Source organism: Pangasianodon hypophthalmus, chromosome 6 (assembly GCF_027358585.1).
Source record: "Pangasianodon hypophthalmus isolate fPanHyp1 chromosome 6, fPanHyp1.pri, whole genome shotgun sequence".
NCBI lineage: Eukaryota > Metazoa > Chordata > Actinopteri > Siluriformes > Pangasiidae > Pangasianodon > Pangasianodon hypophthalmus.
In genome coordinates this window covers 14,503,433-14,523,854 of record NC_069715.1, presented here as the reverse complement: position 1 = coordinate 14,523,854, position 20,422 = coordinate 14,503,433, and the positions used below count along the sequence as shown (strand labels likewise).

Below are 20,422 nucleotides of genomic sequence, written 5' to 3'. Positions count from 1 at the left end.
GTTTTTGATAAGAAACTGATATTGCTCTTATCTTATTGCTTACTGCCATGTTTGAAAAAGAATCTCCTCTGGCTAAAACAATAGTAGAATAATAGAAATACAATAACAGAAATTGTTTCCATGACACTTTTTTTTTTTTTGGTCATTGATACTCCCACTAACAAGATATTTGTTTGATGGGACATAATTGTTCACTGTATCCTGAGACAGATCCTCTAAAATTAGAAAAAAGGTGGAGACTGCCATTAAAGTGAGACACACAATAACAGATTTACAGTAGGATGACCCAATGTCCTTTTCGTCAGACATGTTCTCTTTTTGAGGCTTAAAATAGTGGTCTGGCCAGGATTCAGAAAAAGCTTTAGTGACCTACATAATTTTGTTTGTTCTGTGCTTTACCAGTAGATTTTTTCAGTGTCAGTTGCTGGAAGCATGGAGACATTTTGTTAAGAAAAAGCGTTGAATTTGGGGGTTGAATTTAATTTAATTTAACTTAAAAAACTAAATAGGAAATCAAAGTGCTGCAGTAGAAAATATTTAAAGCTTTTCATAATATTGTCTTAGGTATTCCAGCTGTAGAAAATAGCATTCCTCAAGGGTTCATTGGATGGCTTGAGCTTCATAAAGGGGTCTAACAGAACCCTTTCTTAAACTACCATCACCTTATGAGAAATTTTGGTTTGTGAACTCTAATGATCAACTGCACTGGCCCCTACACATACCTTCTGTCCACCCTCCACGCTGAAAGAGAGGTTCTTGAGCACGGCATGTCCCGCCTCAGTGTATTTGACTGTTAAGTTGCGTATGTCCATCTGCCCATGGATGGGCCAGCAAGTGTCAGTGCAGGCCTCCGGGTTCTCAATGACCAGGGTCGAGGCTTTTCTCTTGCCCAGCCTAGGTTTGGGCTCCTCAGACGGCAGGTCGATGAACTTAAAGACGCGCTCCACAGAACGCATCTGGAGGTGAGAATAAGAGCAATGATGTAAGCAAGTCAGGTAATTGCCTAAACATGAATGTTGGTTTGTTTAGCTTCCAAATGATGCTTGAATGTCTTGTACTTTTGATTGAGTGCAGGCTAAAGGAGGTAAGTCTAATTGTATCCATGACTTTCAGGGTGAATATCTGCAAATGTGCAGACGTTTGTATGGGCAGACGTTTTATGAATATCAACAACACATTTCACCACTTGCTCTGAAGAGCTGTGGAAGAACATAATGTTCTTCACCCTGATAAGACTAATAACACAGACTTTGTGCAGAAAAAAAATCTCTGCATTTTCAACTTCACACACAAACTCTTCCACACCATTACAAAACAGGACAACTTCTGCTTTTCAGCCACAGTCAAAGACAAAATAGGGTGCAACTTTACATAAGGGAATGGCAAGAATAAGTAAAGTTACAAAGATGAATGAATGAATATGAATGAATATGTGTGTTTTGGTGTGTGTGTGTGTGTATCTGAGCGAGAGAGAGAGAGAGAGAGAGAGACTGAGGGGGGACATACCATTCCATCCACTGCAATGCTGGTGACAACACACCACTGGAAGGTGCCTAGAATGAGCATCGCCAGAGCTATAATGATACCAACCTCACCCGGTTTGTCCTCTGTGGAATAACACACAAGCACATGAGTAAACATCAAGCACAACAGTGCATACAATGACCTCTAAATGCACTTCAAAGGCATTTTCCCAAACACTGCTAGCAATTACCTCTCAGTGAAATTGTCTGTGAAACCAGCCAAATCAAGCATTCAAGCATCTGCTCACTGTCTACAACCTCTGCAACTTCCAGCATTCAGCTCCAACTAGCATGGCCACATACATAAAGCTCACTAGTTCACATAGAGTGCACTCTAGAGGGTGCATAAGCAATAATCTGGATGCAGTCAGGATAGCTTTAGAGTAGAAAATAGAAGAGAGTGCTTACGGTTGGTTCCTACTGCAATCCAGGCAGCGAGCGTGAAGAAGAAGAAATAGATGATGTCAGCGCGGAAGAGGAACCAGCGCAGGGTGGAAAGGTAGAGGAACCAGATGGCTGTGTGTGTGTTGAGGACTTTATGGAACAGAGTTTCAAAGTATGCCTGCCGGTCAAAGGCCCGGATCGTCCACAGTCCTTTTAGTGAGATGATGAGATGGGAGAAGATGGGACTTCGAGCTGGAAGAAGAGAGAGAGAGAGACAGAGAGAGAGAGTATTAATTTTAAAAGTAATTATTGTTCAAGCTTTTAGTCAGGACAATGCTGATTATTATACAATGCTGCCTCTAGAATATCCTTCCTTCATCCCTTCAAATGTAAGGATCTATTATATATTCCATTATTGCTTGTGAATCTGACACAACAGTAGAATCAAGCATACTGACTCTTGATTGGTTGCATTCTTAAATATAACCTTGTGCTCCTAAAAGGTCTGAGTCTTTTTATACAACCTATCACACCTGGCCCCACCAAGAAGGAAGCCAGGAAAAGGAAGGAAGAAATAAAAGTCTGTCCTCTGCCCTTGTGTTATCAGTCCCCTACTCATGAACATGCCAGCCTCACCAGCACATATACAAAAGAACTGTGTGTAGCATGAGCCATTCCCAAACGATTCATTAATCATCACATTATCAACATTCATTAGAGCATGCAAACATTCCTAATTCCCTTTCACAAACACTAACCCTGTCCTGCTTAGTTTGCCCAATTCAATGAATGATGATAGCAGAGTCAGGAGGAAATCTCTTGTTGAGTTGTTCCAAAACTGTACCAGTTCAGTGTGGAAAATCCTCATCTGCTCTCTGGGTGACCTTATAAAGACTGGCATAAAAACTAGCCATCAGCGTTTGAGGATAACACATTTCTGCTTCCTGTTCATGAAGCAGGGTGAGAAGTGATCTGGACAGACTGGGTCAGCAGTGGGGTTACAGCGTCACTTGGGACATATCACACTGCAGAATAACAAAGACAAACAAAGAGGCCAAATTCTGTCTTCTGCCCATGCTGCTTCCTCTGAGATATCCCATCTCCTCCTGCCTGACTCATTCATCCTCTCCTCCTCTCCTGTTTTCTGCCGTGCTGCTGACCTTCTGCCAGGGCCTTGTCAAAATTTCTGGCTCTCCCCTGAAAGAGTGTCACATCCCAGCCTGATCCATGTACAGTCAGAGATCTGTCTTAAACTATGAGCCCTAGGCTTCCCCTCTAGCCATCCCTATAACCTCTGCTGGAATGCAGTGCTCATTCTTAGGATTCTTTCTGATCCTTACATTGTTCCTAACCATCATTGTGTGTCTGCCTCTGATACAAAGCTGGCACCACTGGTTATTATATAAACACATTGCTCAAGTGAGGGAACACGTCAAGGAAACTGTAACACTTTTGCCCCTGATTGACAATGTGTATATGCAAAGATTGGCACCCACATACAGTATCTGTTACTTCTCACCTTCTGTCTCCATTTGTTTCAGCTGTTGACCTGTGCGCAGGAAGTACTTCCTCATCACAATAAAGACTAAGGCCAAGGGTGTAGCTGCAAGGAATATGTATGGCCGCATGATGGACACCACCAGAATGCATCCCAGCACCACCAGGGTCAGCTGTATAGAGGATAGAAAATGTTTAATTCAGGCAGGTGAAATCAAGGACGGACTAATTGGTTTGTCATACTTCTCAGTGCTGTAGCTCTTTTTTATTTTTTAATATTTTGGCACACAAGTTTTGAAACTCATTGTGGCTACAAACCTGGACAAGGTCAAACATCAGCAGAGGCAACATGTCATCTATAGTAGCCATGTCCTTAGTGAATCTGTTCATGATGCAACCTTTGAAAATGAAAACAGAGTGCAAAGTTTGACAACACGCACTGCATCACATGAAAATATAAGCATACTGCTGCTGCGTTTGTATCTCACACACCTGTCTTCATGGTGTTGAGGACAGACATTGGTGCCCTTAACACAGAGCTCAGCATTTTCTGATGCAGTTTCTTGGATATGGTGATCATGGTGTGGACCAGAGGTAGACCCCGAAAAAAGCCCAGAGCTAAGATGCTCTCCGACGTTGCTACATAGATGTAAATGATGTAATAGCTGCTGTTGGGTTGGGCAGTGATAGCATACTGTGTACCAGATAGTGATAAGTTGGTTTGCTTGGTGGCATTTGGGCTAGGATGCTCCTCTTTCCAGATCTCACTGAAAAAGAATGGGGAGGATGCATGGGTTAAGACTATTTAGAGTAAAGACTACTGTTAGACCACCATACATAATTTAGTATATTTTGCTAAAAAAGTAAAAAAAAAAAAAGAAAGAAAGAAAGAAAGAAATACATTAAGCATAATAAATAAATAAATAAATAGAGCTTTTTTTTCTAAATAAATAGAGATTTGTTGGGAAAAAAGAAGATCTGTATATGATAAAGTAGGAGGGCTTTAGTTTACACTCACTCAGTTATCAGAAAAATCCCAACAACAGATCCAGCCACCTATAAACAGAAATTTAAGCAATCTTCAGATTGAGGAAAAGACTCTTGATTCTTTTTCAGGGCTTTGAACCACTGAACTTCTTTCAAGTGTTTCTGCCAAATAGACCAGTTTCATGTTTGTAAATAATTTTGTTGTGCCCATCATCACAGCTGGCCTCAGTTAGGTAGTCAAACAACCGACAGAGAGACAAAACCCAGCTTTTCAAATTTCAAAAAGTGTTATATTCAATATGACATTTGAATTCTACCCACAGCTAACTAGTGGTGAGTGATTACATTCACTTTTTTTTTTTTTTTTTTTTTTGGAAGATCTGAGTTCAATAAGATAAACACTGATTGATAATCCGAGTTCAATAAGATAAACACTGCAAAGATGAATAATGATTAGCAATGATTACCTCAATAGCATAAATGATGAGGATGAAGATCAGAACATATGTGAGACTTTTGTTGGTCGACACATATCTGACATACGTGTTCCATTTTGTGGTTTCAAAAGTATCCTCTATTTGTTCATCTGCAAAGCATGCCTGTGAAAAACACAGTGCTAATTATTCAACAACAGCATGGATTTGAAATTATGTAGGTGTCACAATTAAGCATGTTCACTCTTTTCTAAGATATTAAGTCTTATATGGTGGTACAGTGCGTAGCTTTGTCACCTCACAGCTCCAGCATCCCCCAGTTCAATCCTGAGCTTGGGTTACTGACTGTGAGGAGTTTTGCATTTTCTCCCTGTGTCTGTATGTGTGTTTCCTCCACCCTCTTACTCCTGGTTATGCTAAATTGCCGTGAGGTCTGAATGAGTGAGCATGGTTCCCATACGGACTGGCATAGTGCTACTACTGAGTACCTGACAGATCTGGCAATTTAAACTCACCTTCCTGTCATTATCACTAAGCACTAAATTCCTATTGCTCTACATAGTATAGTATTCTTGTGTAGTGTGTGAAGGTCCAGTTTCATAAAATTCTTCCCTTACAAAAATCCGGATATGCAACTAACCTGACTGAATGGTGACAATAGTTACATTTTAATGCTTATCCAATGATTGTTAGTTTGTGGCTTTAAATAAGACATCAAGTAGTTCATGTTACCACTTTTGACTAGTGCCATGGAGATACATCTGTTTTGACCTTAAAGCAGAGAATAAACACATACTTCACTGTCCAATTCTGTGTTTTTTTTTTTTAACCTCACTAACCAGACTGGCGAAAATAAATGAAATGGAAAAAGAAAATCTGTGAAAATTCTTCCCTTTCTGACTTAATGTCTCTTGTCCAATGAGTTTTACATCTGAGTTATGTAAAGGTTACTCAATTTACAAAAATGCATGTGACTGGATAATAGGATAAGAAGTTGTGCTGGCTGATGTTTAGAAAACTAGAATCTCATTCCATTTTTTCATACACTGAACAGCTCTGCTACAGTATTTTTCAGCTGGGTTTATGAAAATAGTTGATGACCCTTGGGTTAGGCATTTTATTAAGATCATATGATTTGTGTCTTTAAGCTTAGGCTTTAAACTGTAAACTGTAAACAGGGGGAATCAAGAGAAGGGCTAGTTTCCGAGGCCTATGGAACTATGAAAGTACCATCGTGTCTGACATCTTTTACCTCAATATTCTCGTCCTCCATTTCTCCGGTGATGTAGATACTGTCTTTGGACAGTCTTCGGGTATAGATGTCCAGCTCGGAGGCCAGCTCACTCTGGGGCACAATGGACAGGCGTCTGTGGAAGGAGGTCTGGAGCTGGTCACGTCTACCTAGACCCTGTGTGTTGGTCATAAAGGCCAGCACAGACTGCCTTCTCTGGCCTGCCATGTGCACGCCGTGGTTGTGATACATATCATTCCCCATGAACGACTCGTCCACCAGCTCATTCTCAGGCACCAGGGAGAACTTGCGGTCAGGCAGTGGCCGCTTGGTCTCCTCTTCGATCACTTGGATGAAGGAAGCCTTACGGTCGGCCGCCAGTGGGTTGACGATCACTGACGCCTTCCTCTCGTCTTTGTAGGTGGGAGGAGCCACCTGCCGGTAGGACGGACGATCGGGACGTATCCCTGAGGTTTCATCCACAGATACTCTGCGTAGTGTCTCAGTGAGGATGGAGCAGCGGCGTTCGGCAGTAACGTTGTCATAGGCCTCCAGACCCAGCAACAAAGAGCTGAAGTCAGGCCGTCGTGACTGCAGCTCTGAGAACGTGCCATAAAAAAAACACTCACCGTTGTGCAGCAGCAGGATCTTGTCGGCCCGCTTTAGGTGTTCAATCTTGTTGGTGACCACAACGCGGGTCTTGGAGGCCATGAGCCTGCACAGACACCTGGGAGAAAGACAAGTGGTTTAAAACTAAACAGATACTTAATAAACTCAATGAAATATGACACAATATTTCAGGTCATATAGTACAGCAGTCAACTCATGAAAGGACCACCATAATCACTTCATACTGCATGTGACAGTTTTCATATTTGATATACGTACTTGTCAAATATCTCTTTCTCTGTAGCAATATCCAAATGTGTGAAAGGTGCATCCAGCAGGTAGGTATCAGCATCTCTGTACACAGCCCTAAGAGATTAAAACAAAACATAACTTTCAGTTTTGTAAATTAATCTTTACATTAGACACAAGTGGAGAATCTGTCAGTGTATCTTGTACACAAACATAATCCAAGAAAAATACATTTTCACTCAAAGCATATTTACTCTTTATAAACAATTTCATAGTAATGCAAAAAGTGATAAAAACAAAAGATTACATAAACTTATGAGAAAATAAAGAAGACAAAAATTTTATATATATTATATTTTATATAGCGACCAGATATTTAGTTTGTTAGGTTTCATGTTTGATGTTCTGTCTCTATCACCAGTAGCCAATAGTGCATGTTAAGATATAACTACTGAAAAACTGGATACCAGTTTAAAAGTCTGCATTTCCATTTCTGAACGATTTCTAAATATTCTCTAATAACTTGTTTGCCCTCTAAACAGCTTTTGGATCCCCTTGGTTATAATAGTCCAACTGCTCACCCTCGTTATCCTTGAAATATTGAAATTGTTAAATAATTCTTGAAAAATTCTTGAAATATATTCACATCAGATCTATATACCAAGATGGTCATTGTAGAACTTTTGTCTTGTTTTTAATCCCGTCACGGATAAGATACAACCATATTACATTCTTAGAATTACATTATTCACATTACAAATCTTAGAATTTTATTTCTTTGCAGATATACTGTAAAATTAGGAATATTTTCCTTTTTTGTGCATGTACCTGGCTAGGGCGACCCGTGCTTTCTGTCCCCCACTCAGGTTCAGTCCCCCCTCTGCCAAAGGCGTCCTATCCTTCTCAGGAAGCGCAGCCAGGTCCTAAAGATCAAAGCACAAGAGAAAGCTGTATTAATTTCTATTCAGCTGAGCATAGTGCGTAATTCATTTAATCTCATGATTAGTTCTGACAAGCTCAGAAGAACACACTTGACACTGGGAAAAATAATTCATTGATTCAGGGAAAAGAACACTGACGTATGACCACCTGACATATGAATGGGACACAATATACTGTACAGAGACATCACACACGATGAGGCAAAATATGTCATAAAATACCACCATGAATGATGATCTTACTTTAGGATATGCAAACACACACTATTAGCTCAAACTGTAAACATTCCACACAGACACAGAGATAATAAGACACAGAGGTAAGGCAAAATCTCTACACACAGATAAATCTGACTTAGATTCACTTTTATTCAACATTACATGTGATATAAAGATAATATGAAAATTGTCTTGGCAGTTTTGCTTCTCAGCAAATAAAACAGATCATGAAAATAGAGACACAAATAAGGAATAAGTAAATACAGTTATGACATTGTAACGATTAATAAAGAGTTATCTTACCTCCTTGACAACTTTTGTCCAATTTTGGAGCATCAGGGGAAATAAATATATCAGTAGTTGTAAAAGAGCTTCATTGAGACAATGAACTGATTTTGCCTGGAATAGTAATTTTGCTGTAGTTTAGGCGGAAACTTTCAGACATGACATGTATAAAGTCTGAAATGTTGTGTGACAATAAAAGTGAGATGGACTACCCAACACAAACCCACTAAAGTCAGCTGTGAAAAAGCGAATTGAGTTAATGGATGTTTGTTTTTACGGTTTAAAGAAGCCACAAATATGTTTATGAGGTTGTCAACACCAGATCATTAATATATAGAACTTTAAGTGTAGCATTGTGAAAATGCCATGATGTGGATTCCCTTCGTTTAGCATACAGAGAAACCATCTTTCTTTAGAAATTTGTCAAAATGAAACAATGAATAAAAGACGGCTTTGGCAATATGGTAGCATGAGCCACTGTCATCTCAGTAGTACTGTTAAAACAGTGTCATTAACAAGAAAGTGTAAATATTGCACTCATTATACGTTAACCTGCCTCACTTTTCCTGGAAGGAAAACTTCTTTTATACCACAATTTTCCAACCACTAATTTTCTATAACTGCAGCTCTATGTATAATATTGCTGTATAATTCAAATGGTAGGTTTATATTAATGTGCTTGTTATAATAGGTTACTGTTTTAATAGCAACAGCTTAGTCACAGGAATCTGTATGGCAGATGCTCCATATAATCTATGCCTAATAATAGACAAACACAAAAAAGTGTTCTTATTTAACAAAAAAATTATAATTTTGATATGGAGAAGCTTTCTGTAAAGCATTTAGTAATAGACATTTATTTAGCATTTATGGAAGGAGTCTCGAGTGTCACTACTTTGCAACGGTCAGTGTGTTTTCCGCCATGGGAGAGTCTTCAGAACAGAGGACTTTGAGCTCTCCGGTTTCTCGGTAACATGACATGCATGCAGTGAATAAAAAAACGGTTTATAACAGCTATAATGTAAGTGGTTAGACGAACTACCTTGTTTTATTAAATGTAACTATAAAAGGATAAAAGGCATGATGTCATTCATTAACAAATTAAAAATTCTAATCGTTGGCAAATTGCAATGTATACAAGGAATAAAACACTTCTGAATGTACTTTTGTTGGAATCACACCACCTCATCATTGATTACATATCTAAACAACAGAATGCACCTGCACTGCAAGGAAGCTACACTAGAGTCATTTAACCTACCATCCAACCTACTATTCATTTCTGTCTCGTCAGTTTCATCCCCAGTTAGTGTATATACAGTATATATCCAGTTTTCCTTACATTTCATATTGCATTTCTGAGCCAAAAGTTTCAATTTCCAAGAGTGATGTGTATTATTATCTGTCTATCATTTATTATGAGATGAACTTAAAAAAATTAAAGAGAACATACATGTGTACATCATACACACCATACACCATAGTGATACAACCTAAATAATTGTATTAGTGAAGTTCTTGCTCCTCCAAAATTGTAACACTTTAATAAAAAGAGTAAAACAAAACGAACAGGGTTTTTTTTCCCCTATGGAAATTTGGTCGCGACGGTCACATAGATTTTGGTGTGAGATAAGCAGCTTGTCGAGGACTGAATGTGACTATGCAGCCTATGAAGCATTTCAGATCTGTGAGCCTCTTTTCACAAGAGACGCGATTAAACTGGGGCGCTGTCACTCAACATGGCTGTTGGCTGCATATGATTGGCTGTTTTGGTATCAAGAGATTGCAGGTGAGGGGGGTGAGCCATATTGAGTAATATGACACAGTAATGCAGCATTGTATCTAACAAAGATTCTCAGTTCAACTGCCAGCTGAACATTCCGAGTGGCATGAGATTAGTGAGACAGAGTGAGAGAGACAGACAGAGAGTGAAGGCTTTAAAAAACGTAACCAAATAGACAGAAAGTGGGAGGTTCGAAAAGAGAATTACGAGCAGGGATAACATAACAGACACAAGGACGAATATATGAGAAAGAGTGGGAGTAAGAGAAATAAAAAGACAGAAAGTTAAAACTAAGCGAATTAATCAAAAGATATGAATTACCTCCTCTAGTTGGCATGCTTTAACCACTCTGCTATAGCGGTATTCTTCATAGGTCAGCCCGAACAGGATGTTGTCTCGGATGGTACCAGGCATGATCCAGGCAGTCTGGGAGGAGTAGGAGACACGGCCACTGTGTCGGATTTTTCCTGAGGAAGGGACCAGCTCGCCCAGGATGGTCATTAACAGAGAGCTCTACCCATACAGAAGACAGTACAGGACAGGTCAAAGATTGAGGTGTTTTACTTGGTCACCTCAGACAGTAGAACACTCATGAAGTAGGTGTAGTGTTTCTGTCTCTGCATAAAGCATCTAGTGTCTTACTTAGACTATTTAATAATAAAAAAAAAATGAATCAAGAGTGTAATCTTACCTTTCCGGATCCTGTGGATCCAGCCACTGCCAGCATTTCACCCTTCTCCAAGTGCAAGCTGATATTCCTAAGCACAGGTGTTATGTAGAGGTTGGTGAAGAAGAGTCCATCTCCGTTTGGATAGCCATTCGCTTTGTTCTCTTGCTTAATCTTCTCAAAGAGCTCGCCAATTCCCTGCCATAACAGAAAGTCTCTCAATCACAGCACTCTAATATGTATGTCCCTATAATATCTTTGTGATTATTATAATTCTGTGTCCAGCTGACAGAGATTGCTTTTACTGTAGTTAAAACCAGCGGAATTTTTTTCATAGGGTGTTAAAAGGAGTCAATGAGACCATGGCACAGCATGTCACGTCCAGGACTGACAAATGAGATTTACTAACTAACTAATTAAGCTGTTATCCCAACCTGTGACTGAGTCATACTGAAAGCTTATCTGACAAATATAACAGGATTGCTACAGCAACTGTAAAAAGATCATGTTAAATATGATGGTTTGTGATAGTCATGGATAGATTGAACTGTTTATTTCATTTTTATTGTCGCAGGCAAGGAGGAACATCCTACAAAAGCACACAAAAAGCTTGTGCTATTGCTCTGTGTATTTTCACTGGAGCAGGGGAGTGAGAACTGCCCTGGAATAGAGAAGTGGGTGTGACTCTGGTTTAATCATTCACTTCTGTCAGGCTTTGTTGGACAGCAGCTCGCTGATTAATTTCTGCATGCATTTCTTATTCAAATGGAGTGAGAAAACAGCTGACAAAAGGACACAGCAATTAACCGTCTCTTCCCACCATTTAAACTGAGTTTCAGTGAGGACCTGCTCGCACTGCTTACAGGCAGACAGTCTGAGAATTAGACCCCCACCATTCACATTGTCACTCAGACCAAAGTTATTTTCACTACAAAGGCATGTGTAAAATAACACATGGAGTCATATTTTTAATAAATGTCTGATTTTGTCATTAAAAAAATTCCAAAGTATTTGGATTTCCATTTCTTTTTAAATTTCCAGACTAATTTATGACATTCAAGGCTTGTCGATTAATATATATTTTAAAAAAAAAAAAAAAACACTATCCACAAAAGCATCAGATTCAGGGATGGCATAAGGCCCGCAAAATATTAAAGTGTTTTTAAATATGCAGATGGAGAGAACAGTTCACTGAAAAGTCTACCTCATCCCAGGAAGCTGTAATGTTTTCAAGTTCCATGTCTGTAATGCTGAGGTCATACTCCATCAGTTTGTATTCTTCTTTGCTAAGAAAATCCTAAAAGCCACAGTGGACAAAAACAAAGAAAAGTCAATAAGTTTTGAGGCACATTTTTGGATACATTCTGAGATAGAAACAGTTACCTTGGGCCTTGTTTCAGGACAGTACAAACAGTTATACAATGATACAAAGAATCCACCATGCCGTGCAGTTTCGAGCAGTGCTGAACCACAGCACAACAGTTCATGTCTTTTTGGTTAAAGGGTTGTGGTGTGAATAACAGCTGCCAGTTTAGGCACTTTTGAAAACGCATTGTCAGACATTCCAAGCTAAGATGGCTTTTATAAGTTTTGCTTGGTCTTGGAATCACTGCAGAAATCCTTATAACTATCCCTTTTTCTGTGTTCTCATTTTGATAGGTAGCCTTACACTATGAAGACAGTGCATATTGAAAACAACTGCTTACTTCTTTGATGTATTTATTCCACAACATCTCATAAGTTAGGCCTCAAACAACAACCATAAACCAATGCTATTCATACCAACCATGCCACAGCTAAAGCACGGATAATTGAGCTTGACATACATGTCATATTAGATGAAAATTCTTTACCTCAATTTTCCATATAAGCCTGATGGTGTCGTACCACATCTGGATGGAAGCAGGTAGCTGGCGTGTGACGGTCATGCGCAGCACCATGCAGTATGAGAGAGTGGTAAAGATGCGTCGCAAGGTGATGCCCGTTGTGAGGGCTTGGGGCACCACTGCTGCCGTGATCACCCATATAGCAGAAAAGAAGTAGGCAGAGCTGTAGAAGTAGCGCAGGGAGCCGATCTTCCTGGTCAGCTTGACCTCATCTCTGAAAGCCAGCCAGGATGAAAGCAAAACTAAATGCTTTAAATTTCAAAAAATGAGTATGAAAAGAGAGCTAGCATCCTGTTTAACAGGAAATGAGCCACATGGCATCATATTTTTCACAACCGATAATAAAAGTACAAAGGCATAGTAGGTGCAGAGTTGAAAAAAAATACAATAATTATACCATGGTGTAATAAACAAAGGCTGCAACTATGTCAGCAAAAGAAATAGTTTCTTGCTTACAAGGCATTTTCATATTCTAAAACATCTCCTTTGCAGTGTAGGAAATACTGTTCTGGTCACATTGTATCTTACTGTCTGATATTCTTGATGATGGTCTCCATGATCTCCTCCCAGCCATAGGCTTTCACTGAGTGCAGATTCTCCATAATCTCCGAGGTCAGGGCAAGACGCTTATTAGTAAGCAGTATCCTTTGTGCTCTTTTTTAAAAAGACACAAAGAGAGAATACATTCAGGATGGAGAGGATAAATGATTTTTTTTTTTTTGGTCATCTGGCTGGGCACAGAGATTGAACTGAGATTGCACAGAGATGGGAAACTTGGGAACATGGGAAATTCATATGCGATTATAAATACAGGAAGCATGCTGTCTGAATTGAGCAAAGCTGAAAAGATGCCAGCACAAGCTCTTCCCAGCTATGTTTACATTTCTCAAAAGCACAAGGCAAACCAAGGTCCTGATTAGAGCGCAAGATCTGAGCTACCTGTTCTAACTCATCAAAAAGCCCAAGCAGCAGACTCGGGTGGAATGTGGGTTTTGGTGGGAGTGATATATTGAGGTAGAGGAAAAAATGTACAAATTCAAAGCACGAATCTATGCGGTACTGCAAATATGAAAAGGCAAAAACCTACTTGTAAGGTCCCATTTTATGAGAAAGACAGGCCTGGATGACTCCTAGCAGGGAGATTGCAGCAAGGGCACAGAAGCTGTTGAATTGAATGAGCTCCCAAATTAGTCCCACACACAGGATACACTGCAAAGGTGAAATCCATACAAAGTGGGCCATGCCCAGGCTCTGTACAGCAAACACAGTTTCTGGTTAATTTTCATCATACTTTGAGGTAGGTTATATAATTTCACACATATAAGAGTCAATACAGTCTCACGGGCAAAAGTAAGGGAACAGTAAGTTGCATTCAAATTTACCAGAAGTATGTCTAAAACACAGTTCAAGTGAGAAATAAATAAGTGAACAGAATTATGAAATATAATTACTTGTTCAGTTTATTTCGCTGGTAAGTGCATAATTGTATTTGAAGCTCAAAAACAGTTTAAATAGTCAAATCATATAATGGTCACATGACTGAGAATATTATGTACAGAGAAATATAGTGTGTAATAAAGCACCTGTGGCTTTATTCCATTTTGTTGGCTGCCACAAAATTAAAATACAAAAGAAAAGATTGTCTATCTGTGACTTCACAATGCACCTTAGTGCAACACAATTACCTTTTAGACACATAAATACACACAAGCAAGGACAGGTCAGAGTGGTCGTTAGCAAGAAGAAAACACACAAATCTACAAAAATGACACTCCCGTCACATTCAGTACATCATTAGGGGAATGGTGGGGCATTTGGCCTCCCATAGAGCCACACTTAAAGAAGGCAGAATTTGCGTATGTTCTCTGAGACAAAATGTTTCACACCCACCACATTTAATACGGGTGATAATTGCCTCAGAGAACTTGCAAAGTGTATCAGAATTCATCACCCTGGCTCAACTTTCCTGAAGGGTTCTAAAGTTCAAGCTCCTTTGCTTCACTTGCACAGTGATGCTCAGCCACCACAGGAAAATCTGATAGGAAATGTTGTACCTATTGACTTTTAAATAAGATAAAAGAAGCTTTCAGGAGTCAAAATGTGTGGTAGTTGTTGACTATAGTGAAGCAGGGCACAAAAGTGATTGCATAAGTGTTTATATATATATATATATATATATATATATATATATATATATATATATATATATATATATATGTGTGTGTGTGTGTGTGTGTGTGTGTGTGTGTGTGTGTATGTATATAAGAATATAAATGAAGCAGGGCACAAAAGTGATTGCATAAGTGTTATATATGTATATAAACAGAAAAAAATGCTACTTGCCTGATCAAACTTGCCCAAGTTGGCTGACATCAGGCTGACCAGCTGCCCTGTACTGATCTTGTCCAACACTCTGCTGGATAGCTTTAGTGTCTTAGGACCAAGAATAAAGAAAAATCTTTTAGACTTTAACCTAACAACATACTTTCTTAACAATGAATCAGCAAATCCTAAATACAAATACATACTTATATTCAACAACATTTCTGCTTACTGCAGCACACCTTTTTATAAATTAAGCTGAAAAGGGCAATGCGGATCTGCATGCCCAGGTGGTGCAGCCCAAACACGGCGGGCTGCAGCAGGAGGAAGCGGGTGATAAACAGCAGGCCTAGGCCTAAGGCCAGGAAGTAGCCCTGTTCTCGCTCTGGCTCATGGTAGGGGTCGAATGAGGCGATGATTCGGCCCAGGAGTTGTGGCTGCACAGTTTTTGTGGCTTCCTGTGCAAGAAATACGGGAACGTGAGACTAATATCAACCTGATTCCACATAATGAGCTAATTCTCATAATGCATAACAAAATACATGTGTTGTGATAGCTAACCACATAATGCTTCTACAATAAACAATTAGACAATATAACACAAACTTTACACACAGGATATCTAGTGGATACTCCACTACCAGAATACATACATATCATTATGTGCTGAACAGTGAATATATTGCTACTGTATTTTTACACAAACTGTGGCATTTTCTACATGACCAATGACAACAGCAGGATCACCCCATTGAAGTTAATGTTAGACACAAGAGCAGAGTCACACATGCATGTGAGCTGCACCATCAATAGCCCGACTACTCTGATGTAACCACAGAGGAGCAGCAGGTTGCCAGCCACAAGCTAGCACTCATAATATGTAGATATATTCAGACTTCTAGTCTTTTTTGTTTTAGCACATGTACAAGCACATGCACAAGTTGCTGCATTTCAGACAGAAAGTGACAGGGCAAAAATATTAAGCACAAATTTGTGCATAATTAGACCTTTAGACACTTACCCCAAAATAGAGGAGGACTCCAAATAAGATAAAGGGTCGAATGAAGCATCGGGAAAGTGCTCGTAGGAGACTGGGTTTTTTCTTTGCAGATACAACTTCTCTGTCCCATTCTCTGTGTGTGAAGATAGAGCAAGCCCAAAAAGAACAATTAAACAGCTCTCCACATCCTCCCATCCACTGTAAAAATGGTGGAGTCCACATTGTTCAGGACACTCGTATATAACCACGGTGATTTTGCTCACTTATTAAACAAGGCAAAGAGCCCTTCACAAACAGGAGACTGCTCCAAGCTCTTCATTGTAGAAAAAGTTCAAATTCCCAGAAGACACGTGTGTTTGAGGACTTAAAAATACTGCACACCATCTATCACCCACTAGGGGCCTGGCACTTTAAAAGGTCATGTTTGATGCCCGTTAAATTGGCACCCCAACCCAAGCAAACATATTGTTGGCTATGTGAAACATGGCATGCAATGGGTTTTACTGGAAGAAGCAAGGTGGCATTTACCCTGTTACCCTGAAACACCACATTAATACTTTGACTCAAAGGCGTGACATTTAAGCCTTTATACCTCTGGGGTAGACAATAGGAACTGGTGCAATGTGGCCTGTTAGCAGCTCTTCGTGGTGTAAATATGGTCATGTTTAAGTTTTGAGTCACACCTCCAGTCATTCATCCCATCACTGAATGAAGAGGCACTAAGGATACTAACAGCACCTCGACACTAAAGGTTGCAAATTACAGAATAATATTTCACACAAAACCCCTTCTTAGAGTCGGAGTGTCTTAATAACAATGTGTATGGAAAAAGAGCACTTTTATGTTTAAAAATTTTTCAGACAAAACTTTCAAAAACACATTTTTTCCCACACAAATGGTAACCGAGCCGAGAACTCTGGGATTGTGAGGTGGCAATGCTGTCTGTTGCACTACTATGCCTGAAACCATCATACATGTACCCTCAAAGGTACAACAGTGATTCACAAGGTCCTGTAATGTACCTTAACGCTGTTCTGCTACAGTTTTGTTCCTCTAGCTGTTATAGGAACCACCCCAGTAACAAATGTTTGTTTGTACCATGAAATCCCACTTTTGTCCTCTTAGTGCACATTTAATTTTTCTAAGAGGTTAATATGTACTATTCAGCCTGTGCTTGATCCAATTACAACTGCAAAGAAGGTGTTGTGGTTTACTCTAATGAGAATTAGATATGAAGGTGTTGAACACATGCTACACATAGTCAATGATCTATACATTATATATGCAGTGCACTTTAGTGCACTTTTCCCCACATTTAAATGAGCCCGGCATGCAAGCATGGTGTGTTGAGAATACAAACTTTTCCAGACGTTCTGCAAGCACGTCCGCAGCATCCTGCGATGGAGCCTGATACACATCTGATGGCTTCAGCTTTTCCCTAAAACCCTTTCGCATAATACGGCTTGTCCACCTGCAAACAGCCAGAAGAGTCCGTTATTTACAACAAGGCCCATTTTTTCACACTAGTTTCTCAACGTCATCATTATTGATAACTGTAGCTGCTTCGGTGAGGTTTGTTTATGTATCATTCAGACATTAAACTCTACATTTAATTCAATTCAATTCAATTTTATTTGTATAGCACTTTTAACAGTGGACACTGTCACAAAGCAGCTTTACAGAAATAAATACATTCAAGTTAAATTAAATCAGAATAAATTGTAAATATGTGAATTTATCCCTAATGAGCAAGCCAGAGGTGATGGTAAGGAAAAACTCCCTGAGACAATATGAGGAAGAAACCTTGACAGGAACCAGATTCAAAATGGAACCCATTCTTATCTGGGTGATAACGGATAGTGCAATTATAAATAAATCCCTTTTATGACTGTGTACTATATGGACAAATAGTGCAGTTATGCAACCAGTAAATTCATTACAGTTTCCTATCCACTGTCCACTGATGGACACCTGAGTGCAAAACTCGCATTTACATTTACAAACACAAAAACATTTACTTTTATTCATTTAGCAGACATTTTTATCCAAAGCGACTTACAAATGAGGAAACTCTTGAAATAAGCAAAGCAATATATCAAGCAGAGAACAATACAATAAATAGTGCTACCATACAAGTTAGAGGTTAGTTAAGTGTAAAGGTGAGTCTTTAGCCATTTTTTGAAGATAGTGACAGATTCTGCTGTCCGGACTCTAAATCTGTTACACGATTTTTTTTTTCGCACAGCAACATGAAAGTGTTGAATTAATCCTCATGTTCAGTTGAACATTTTTTTTAATCTAACACTGGCAACTTCTCTGTGCACCAGCTCTCTTAAAACACTCACATGAAGTCTAATTCAGTGTGGTTTAATGATGATGTGGTTACACTACATTTGATGTGAGCTGATGAATGAATGTGAAAGGGTTGTTTTTAGCAGGTTATTGATACAACAAACTGATAGAAAATTTCTTCCTGACAAGACCTAGTACTAAATTGTACTTTGCTTGTTTCCTTGTTATCTTTCACCTGGAAATGTGGATATCTTGTACCTTTAGGTATTTAAAAGTTAAGGGAGGTGAATAGATTCAGATATAATTAGACAGATATAATTAGTTTATAGAGGCCAGTTTTAAAGGTACAGCACATGCATCTTGTTTAGGTAAAGGATACACACTGACTTTACAGTGTATTGTACAGTAGTCTTTTAGTCAGTAGTTTATAGAGGCCAGTTTTAAAGGTACAGCACATGCATCTTGTTTAGGTAAAGGATACACACTGACTTTACAGTGTATTGTACAGTAGTCTTTTAGTCAGTAGTTTATAGAGGCCAGTTTTAAAGGTACAGCACATGCATCTTGTTTAGGTAAAGGATACACACTGACTTTACAGTGTATTGTACAGTAGTCTTTTTTCTGAGAGTGTGTAGACTAAGAGCATGTGTTCGAGTGTCCAATGAGACAGTAGATGTTAATGAAATACTGTAGGCATTAAAAGAAGTCGACACTTTGTGCTGCTGTGTGAACATTGCAGTTGGTCCTTACCAGAAAAAGTATCTCGAAAGGAAGCCGGCATCATCCACAGGTGATCTCTGCATCCTAAAACAAGCCCGGGAGCGCGTCTGCTAACCATGGAAGCCGTGCCGCTTATGCATGAGGAATGCCTTCACAAACTGTCCACTTTCAGATTGAGTGTGTTATTAAAGAGCTCTTCGCCGAGCAATCACTTGCGTGAATGAGGCGAAAGCGAGCGCGCGCGCGCGAGGATCGCGTCCGTCACCACACTGAGCAGCGTCGTCGAGTGAGCGCGCGCGCTTGAGTCCCAGGAGCTAGTGAGAGGTTCACACTCTCCAGCTCTCAGTCACACATCCTACTGTCATGTCACTCCTACACGGGCAGCTTATAAAGAGGTGACCACCACAAAAAAAAAAAAAAAAAAAAAAAAGTGTGTGTGTGTGTGTGTTTGTGTGTGTGTGTGTGGGGTGGGGGGTGGCTGATTATATTGTGGGAAAACTGTAGACAAACACGTGAGGCATCGTACACGTGAGGATATTCACTCTTATGCATTATGAATATCAAAAAAGCAAAGCATGGACGAGATGAATATTTTGCATCATGGATATATTGTAGGCTACATGCAAGTTCATTCTTAAATCCTGTCCAAATCCATCAGAGATGAATTTAATCATGGGATTAGGAATGAATTTAGGAATTTAGGTAGACAACAACTTTAAAAATAATTTGAAAAAATAAGTAAATATGAGCCACCTCATATGATTAATAATGTAAACTTCATATGTATGAGTTTCAAAATATAACACACCTTAGCTGAGGCGATGGACAGGACAGGCAAGGCATGCAATGTTTGGTGCTCTGAATATTAAGGCCCCTGAGGCTTAAGTCTCTTAAGACTAAGAAAATGTTAACTGTATATAAGCAGGAGCTTCAAATGCAAATGGGCAGTAAACAACATCCATCCATGTATCTTCTGTACTGCCTGTCCTACACAGGGTCATAGGGGAGCCTAACCCAGGAAACTCATGGCAGAAGGCAGGGAACACCCTGGATGGGGTGCCATCCAAGGCACAATTGCACACACATTCACGAACAATTTGGAAATGCCAATCCTACAACACTTTGGACTGGGGGAGGAAACCACCGCAGCAAGCTTTGCACACAAAGGTCGAAGGTGGGAATCGAGCCCCCAGCCCTAGAGGTGTGAGGCAAGCATACTAACCACTAAGACACCGTGCCCCCTGGTAGTGACCAACAGCATATCAGTATTATTCACTCATTCATTCACTCATTCATTCAGTAAATGCTTTCAGGGTCACAGTGGATCCAGAGCAGATCCTGGATACATAAGGTATGAGGTGGGAATACATCCTGGATGGCATGCCAGTCTACA

At 39.6% G+C, this 20,422-nt stretch overlaps 2 protein-coding genes across 2 annotated transcripts in view; one reads left to right on the top strand and one right to left on the bottom strand.

The window, feature by feature from the left end:
* Positions 1–3,584, top strand: part of cttnbp2 (cortactin binding protein 2) — a 61,627-nt gene extending 58,043 nt beyond the window's left edge. Inside the window, exon 23 of the mRNA XM_053234732.1 lies at positions 3,449–3,584. Coding sequence (XP_053090707.1) covers positions 3,449–3,496 — 48 coding nt within the window. The 3' untranslated portion in view covers positions 3,497–3,584. The remainder of the gene's footprint in view (positions 1–3,448) is intronic.
* cftr (CF transmembrane conductance regulator) overlaps positions 1–19,373 on the bottom strand; it is a 28,391-nt gene extending 9,018 nt beyond the window's left edge. The window contains exons 1-22 of the mRNA XM_034305411.2: positions 19,060–19,373; positions 17,378–17,488; positions 16,039–16,150; positions 15,260–15,475; positions 15,039–15,128; positions 13,783–13,946; positions 13,224–13,349; positions 12,663–12,909; positions 12,014–12,106; positions 10,834–11,007; positions 10,464–10,655; positions 7,743–7,837; positions 6,945–7,031; positions 6,078–6,783; positions 4,859–4,990; positions 4,423–4,460; positions 3,897–4,171; positions 3,723–3,802; positions 3,427–3,577; positions 1,932–2,159; positions 1,507–1,607; positions 723–956 (exon numbers count right to left, since the gene is read on the bottom strand). Of these exons, the coding sequence (XP_034161302.2) occupies positions 723–956; positions 1,507–1,607; positions 1,932–2,159; positions 3,427–3,577; positions 3,723–3,802; positions 3,897–4,171; positions 4,423–4,460; positions 4,859–4,990; positions 6,078–6,783; positions 6,945–7,031; positions 7,743–7,837; positions 10,464–10,655; positions 10,834–11,007; positions 12,014–12,106; positions 12,663–12,909; positions 13,224–13,349; positions 13,783–13,946; positions 15,039–15,128; positions 15,260–15,475; positions 16,039–16,150; positions 17,378–17,488; positions 19,060–19,112 (3,705 nt within the window). The 5' untranslated portion in view covers positions 19,113–19,373. The remainder of the gene's footprint in view (positions 1–722; positions 957–1,506; positions 1,608–1,931; positions 2,160–3,426; positions 3,578–3,722; positions 3,803–3,896; positions 4,172–4,422; positions 4,461–4,858; positions 4,991–6,077; positions 6,784–6,944; positions 7,032–7,742; positions 7,838–10,463; positions 10,656–10,833; positions 11,008–12,013; positions 12,107–12,662; positions 12,910–13,223; positions 13,350–13,782; positions 13,947–15,038; positions 15,129–15,259; positions 15,476–16,038; positions 16,151–17,377; positions 17,489–19,059) is intronic.
* Positions 19,374–20,422: the final 1,049 nt, after the last annotated feature.